Source organism: Eurypyga helias, unplaced genomic scaffold (assembly GCF_000690775.1).
Source record: "Eurypyga helias isolate BGI_N326 unplaced genomic scaffold, ASM69077v1 scaffold44303, whole genome shotgun sequence".
NCBI classification, from domain to species: Eukaryota; Metazoa; Chordata; class Aves; order Eurypygiformes; family Eurypygidae; genus Eurypyga; species Eurypyga helias.
Genome location: NW_010241385.1, coordinates 8071 through 14783, shown reverse-complemented (window position 1 = coordinate 14783; position 6713 = coordinate 8071). Strand labels below are relative to the sequence as shown.

The following is a 6713-nucleotide window of genomic DNA, read 5'->3' as shown; positions in this document are numbered from 1 at the left end:
CTGCTGCTCTTTGGCGGGAGTTTATTCAATCTGTTCCACTTGGCTAGGACGCTTATCCTGGCTTGTGGTCTTACTTACAGCGTGGTGGCAGAGTTATTTCCACTCCAGAGCTCTGTAGTTACATTGTCTGAATGCTTGGGGGTGAGATGTGGCTGGAGATCTGTGGAGAGTGGAACTTAATGTAAATTCTGCCAGAGCTATCTGTTATTTTCAGATGTTTTTAAAAATAATATAAAATGTAGACTTTTGGGAATGGGGGTTGAAACTTGTGGTCTCCCCTTGAGAGATAGTGTTTGGTCCTCTGAGCCAACATGTGAATACCCTACTCCTGGACCTCATGTGTAAATGTTTTCCATCAGATTTGATACTCTCCAGGGATTATGTAGATGCATGCTGATGTAGGTGCGCTTATGCTTTAAAGTCTGAGCGCAGAGCCATGTGTTTGGAAAAGAGCTAGGGAAAAGACATTCTGGTTAGCTCATGTTTAGGGAGGATCTGTTTCAGGAAATCTTTAACCACGCAATTCCAAATATTCTTGCTGATACTGTAGAATGTAAGGTTTTATTGTTTTATCTATTTTATGTACTTAAGACAAATTGTGTCCTAAAAGCAGTTTTTTGGGGGGATAAGCACATTCTTTGAACCAAGTATATCCCGCTGTAAATGCAGTGGGATTTCAGACCACTGCATGTCGGCTGTGTGTCCCTGTGCACAGCCATATCCCACAGTTAAGGCGAAGTAAGCTATTCCTCACTCAGTGACTTGTGATTGCCACTTACATGGGCACACCCAACAGTGAAAGTGAGATGCTGGCGGTTACCGCAGGGCATTTTACACCCAGTAACTTGTTGCTTTACAGGAACTGTGGTATCCAGGCCCTGACATCACCCTTGTCTTGGGCTGGGTATTTTCAGAATAACTTAGGTAACCATGTTGATTTGAGAGCACTTTGAAAATTTGCCATTTGAATCAGTCCTGTTGAGAGGATTATCTGAAGAGTGAAGGGTAAGTGAGAAGCCCAGCTCAGAACCCGGCTGGCAAGGGCACTCGTGTTTGTGGCAGATCATGGTGTGTTGGCGTCAGGCTGGTGGAACTGGCCAGCGGAGGCGGTGAAAAATACTGTGGAGGCGGAGTTAAGTTTAGATGGGTGCCTAGCAGAAGAAGAAATTCCAACTCACTATTCTAATGAAAACAGAGACTGCTATAGAAAATCTGGTGGGGACCCCTATTTGTCTAACTTCCATCTGAAAAGTGCTCTTGCCAGGTAATGTGGGGAAGAACGGGGGACAATGGGGAAGATGTAACTATTAAGTAAAATGAACAGCTTTTATCCAGACTAAATAACAGAAACTCTCTCTCAAAGTATTGAATAATTGGAGAAGTTTCAGAGATGGCTGAAAAAGGAGAAATATGAGATATATACATGGAAAGAGACTGAAAAGATTGGCTTCGTTTCAGGGGGAAAAATGAATAACAGGATGATACACATGTAAATATATGTCTATATACATACATGATGAATCTGGAACATCTGCTGTCACTGTCTTGTAATACAAGAAGAGGGACACATTTCAGTGAGCTTCTTACCAAGTTTTTTCTTTGAGAAGTATGTTGAGATCAGTTGTCGAGCATTCAAATAACACATTTATTATAAAATGGAAATGGATTCTACTTTGTTCTCTAACAATTGCCTTGTTAGGTTTAAAAACGTATTCCTGTTTTACAGGTATGTCGCTTGAAGCCCTCAGCTTCAACCACTCCACGTGAAAATTAAGGTTTCTTTAGTATTACACTTTGTAATTTTGTTTAAAAACGTATTCCTGTTTTACAGGTATGTCGCTTGAAGCCCTCAGCTTCAACCACTCCACCAAAATTAAGGTTTCTTTGTAATTCTCTTTTTTTTTTTTCTTTTTTTCCCCACTACAGAGCTCCCTGAAGATGTCTGGCTCATGTTGCCTCAGATTGTCTGGACATTTGCTGTTTAACTGCTGAAGCTTGCTTACCATTTGTTTTTTCTCCTGAAGTCTTAATCTGTTGAGGGATCGGAATTGGCTGCTATGGTAAGACTGTTTTAAAGTGCTAGTAAAACGCTAAAAGTGGATGCAGTGTGCCAATTCGCTTTGGCTTTATGTCTTTGTTTATTAGCAAGACACCAAAACAAAAATAAAAGGCTTAATGCTGTACAAAACTAGAAGATGAGGATGCCCAACTTTGAGCTAACCAACTAAGAAACTTTGTTCTGCATTTTATCTGTTTATACTTGCCCTGTGCTGCTAAGTGAGGAATAAGAGGCAAGGGAATAATTTCACTAGGTATTTTTCTTTTGTGTAGATATATGTGTATAACTCATCAAAATGTGTATGAACGTTTTACAAGTCTCTTCTAGATACTGCATTTTGTTTGAAATACATTTGGGTTTAATGCCAGTTCAAATTATGATATTGAAAATACTTAAGGTGATTTGTAGAAGCATAGAAGTTTTGATTTTTTTGAAGAATAGAAATTGATAAAAACAAGAAGAGGAAACGTAATTGGCAGGTGGGATAGAAAGATACAAATCTACACCTGTTTGCTGGATAATGCAATAATACTGCATTTGGGAACTGGTATTTGCTCCTGATCTAAGTAGCTGTAGCAGTTTCGAATAACCAAGTGGTATTTTACAAATTTCAGGAATCAAGACCAACTAAAACATGAGAAGATGTGTTCAAGATGATCAAGCCAGAAGATTTTTCACTTCAGAGAAATCTTATTTTTGTTTAATTAACAAAGCCAAGTTTGGTTATTTATCTTGAAATTAAGACAAACCCGTGGCCTTCATCAGAAATGTTTCTTACACTTTCACGAAAAAATATGTCCCAGAAACTGAGTATGTTTTTGCTAGTTTTTGGAATCATTTGGGGTTTGATGTTGCTGCGCTACACCTTCCAGTATCCAAGACGCCAAAGCAGTGCTGAGTTGCGTGGACAGATACTAGATCTAAGTAAAAGATACGTCAAAGCACTGGCAGAAGAAAATAAAAATTTAATGAATGGTGGCGGTGGAGCCTCCATGGCAGGATATGGTAAGAGGGGAAAAAAACGTACTTAATTATTTAAATATGTTGTACTTTTTTTCTTTTTTATAAGGTAATGTACACTGCTCTTTGGGAGAAAAAAAATCTTTGCATTAACTGATTTGATTTTAATTTATTCACTAAAGTTGAAGATTAAGATGTGGTGCAGAAATCAAGTTTGAGGCATAAGATTCTTGGTTTCCAGGATTTTTTTAGGTATCTCCAGGTATATGACTACTGTTAGTTACAGGATGAACAGTAACACTGTGCTTGTTCTGAATCTTTAGCTATTGAGTACATGCTTGATACAGGGAAGAAGTTTTAAATGAACTAATGTCAACATTGCAGATTCTTCTCGTGCCTCCTTGCAAACTTCCTGCTTTTACTTCTTAATTTTATTCTCTTTAGGTAGTGAAAAAGCAGTGGAAAGCACATACTAGTTCAGTTTGCAGTCTTTGCACTGCAAGGCAGTTATGAATTAGCAGAATCTCCTTTTGCTTTCGAAACAGCCATTAGAGATAAGGTCCCTTGTCTCTAGAGCTTTGATACTCGCTGCGTGGGATCTCTCTGATTTATCTGTTAACTTGATGAATACGTGGTCAGCATGCTCTGGTGATACATTGGTAGAGCCTGTACCTGTCTTTTGAAATACAGAAAAGATAGTTTTGAGACAACGGTTTTGAGAACTTTTTAGCAAAGCTATAAAAATGTCTTAATAACTTGGACTCTATGGTCCCTCGTAGCTTTTCTTGAGGGAAGGCTGCAGTGAGCTGCAGATAATCCCTTAGGGATTAGGTTTGAAGAAACTACCCATGTTGTCATAAAGGAAAAAAAGCATGTGTGAAAATAAGGGTGGTACAAGCTTAAAAAGAAGTATTTTGAAAAAATATGTGTGAAGGTTTATATTAATTACTTTGATCCTCTTCTTAAGGAATCCTTAAAAGGGTGGGCTCTACCAGTTGTAAGATGCCCTTTATGGGCACTCTGAGAGGAGTCCAAGCAGCAGAATTGTGTCTGAACTCTTTGCTGCTGCTCAGGAAGGGGGAGGTGAGTCTGTGATGATGAGCAGGAAGCAACCCAAGAGGAGGACGACAGTATCAGAATGTCTTAGCCTTTAATTCTTTCATTCATTACATCAACATTTTTACCACAGAAAGAGACTACTTTTTCTTTTTCCCCCCTTTCCTCCTTTTTTTTTTTGTCTTCAAAGATTTCCTGCCTTTACTGTGTAATTACTTTTCTATGCAATTTGTTTTAAAAACCCCCTCGTGTCCTGCAGCTTCCCACTGCTGTGTAAGTCTTACAGTTGACTTCCAAATGAGATTTGCCTTCTGAGGTTTTGTCTGAAGCTTAATAAAAAAATGAAGTCAGCTCTTGATCTGCACACTGATCATCAGACTGGCAGCTGGAGTAGATGGTTCCTTCCCACAGAGGGTTGAACACAGAACAGTACTGCAGAGCGCATGCCGCACAGCGCGTCATGGACAGCAGACCCTGCTCTGGCTCGAACCGTGAAGCCGTTTCTTTAAAGTTTCTTTTCCAAAGGTGACATTACTAATCAAGGACTACTTAATTTTAGAGAGAGCGACTGGCCTGATTTTTTTTTTTTTAACTACTTTCAGTGTTTTAATTCTATCTGGGTTACTCCTTTTTTTACTTTCATACCTGTGTCTTTCCTCCCCACTTTTTCTGGTTAGTTAAGAACTGATTAGAGGGTGCGGGGGAAAGAAAGAGTTTGTGTGTGTCTCTCTGTGTTGGGGAGTTTTGTAAAACCTGGTAAGTTTGTTCTTTTTTTTCCAAATCTGAGCGAAGATAGCGATACGAGCACTGACAACACCGGAATTAGCTTTTGTTGAAAGGTCTGTTACTTTTTGTTTGTTCCAGAATGTGGCAGGTTTTTTTTACTCCTTTCTCTTGTTTTTCGATCATTATAGGCCTAACTGTATGGATTTTCCCTTGCTTTATGGATTATGTAAGGAGTGATAAGATACTTTCTCACAGCAGTTTTTCTGTGGGATAGATCTGTTATTTAGAGGAAAGCTATTAAGAATTACCTTTTCTATACTGGAAAGTATTTAAATACATTCTGTTACTGTCCGAGGCTAAAAGGTGGCATAGCTGGGTATTCTAGTGCTGTTGCCTGGATGAAATTTGAAATACTACCTTTGAATAATCATTAGTCTAATGTTCCAACTGGTAGTTTTGTCCTTGCACTCAAACATTTAATTGGCTTTGTTCACAGTTCACTATTATGGTGGCATCTTCCTTGCCTAAAGTAACAAAGAAATAGTATTAAATAAAAATGAAGCAGCTATTTAATTCTATTTTTCTCTTTCCTTAAAACATATAGTAGGAAGGATAGCAAGTTTTAAGATGTGACTATGTTGAAATAGTGGTTCTTTTCCACACACAGTAAATAGTAGGATCTGACTGATTTTTTTTCAATCATCTGCAGCTGATCTGAAGAGAACAATTGCTGTTCTTCTGGATGACATCTTACAGCGCCTTGTGAAACTGGAAAACAAAGTTGATTACATCGTTGTGAACGGCTCGGCAACAAATACCACTAATGGAACTAGCAATCAGGTGTCAGTAACCTCAAATAAACGTGTAAAACCAGCAAGCAACATTAGATAGCAAACAGGGCCACTTTGTGTCACTGCATCTATGATAGGTAATATTTAAGATAAGCTTCTTATCTCTGGCTAGGGCAAAGCAGTAGTTGACTCTAAAAGAAGCATAAACTATTCTATTACACGATGTGCTGGATCTATGTAGGCCTAACTTATGTGCATAGGTTCTCAAAGCATTATTTCATTGCCTTTGAGCAGTACTTCTGAAGTGATCTTTGTTGTCTTTAAAGATATTTTGATATCATGATTTGATGTACTATGCCATTGGACAATAACAGTAAATGGAAAGCAATGGGGAACTTATAGGTAGGTTTCTAAATATATTTATTTAAGTAGAAATATAACATATCTTTTGGATAGGTGAGCAATATTGTAGCTTATTAATTTTTTGTCATCTGCATTAAGCTGAGGTAACTTGAGGAAAATGCGTTGCTAAACAGGTGTTAGAAAATGTGTATACTTAACAATATTTTGTTACTCATTTACTAAAACAATATTAAATTGAGGATAGCATTGGTGGTAACATTTTAAAGTTGTGACCCAAAGAATGTCTTTATTTGCACTATCTGTCAGAATAGCTAGAGAGAATTTACTGTATATTTAAGAAAATTAATTATAATAGGAAAACATCCTAGGTAGTAACACTGTCTAAGTGTATCTTTACACCGGAGTTAGGGCAGGTAGGTTAGCAAAGGCAAATCATAATCTGTGATACCTTAGATGATTATTCCTTACAAAGTTTATTTAAGTGTATGTATTTTGTAATGGCAGATAAAATTATTTAAGTGATGGAAATGAGTTTTGGATATGTGAATACTGTTTGTTTTTATTCACTGCTGTTTCTTTTAAATTTTTTAGTACCTTGCAGTCTGTGATGAGTATAGCACACCATCTCCCTGAGTTGCTTTTTTGATCAGGAGGAAAAGCGATGAAGGGAAACAAGGCATCTCTGCATTTAACAGAGATATATATATATGTACTAGGGGTGTCTTATCACGGGATATTTGAGAGCTAAGGTAACATTT

The 6713-nt window shown here is 37.7% G+C and overlaps 1 protein-coding gene across 1 annotated transcript; it reads left to right on the top strand.

Moving 5' to 3' along the window:
• Positions 1–2826: 2826 nt before the first annotated feature.
• On the top strand, positions 2827–5692 carry CCDC126 (coiled-coil domain containing 126). The gene is made up of 2 exons (XM_010148727.1): positions 2827–3064; positions 5511–5692. Exons 1-2 carry the CDS (start codon positions 2827–2829, stop codon positions 5690–5692), a joined length of 420 nt encoding a protein of 139 aa, XP_010147029.1.
• Positions 5693–6713: the final 1021 nt, after the last annotated feature.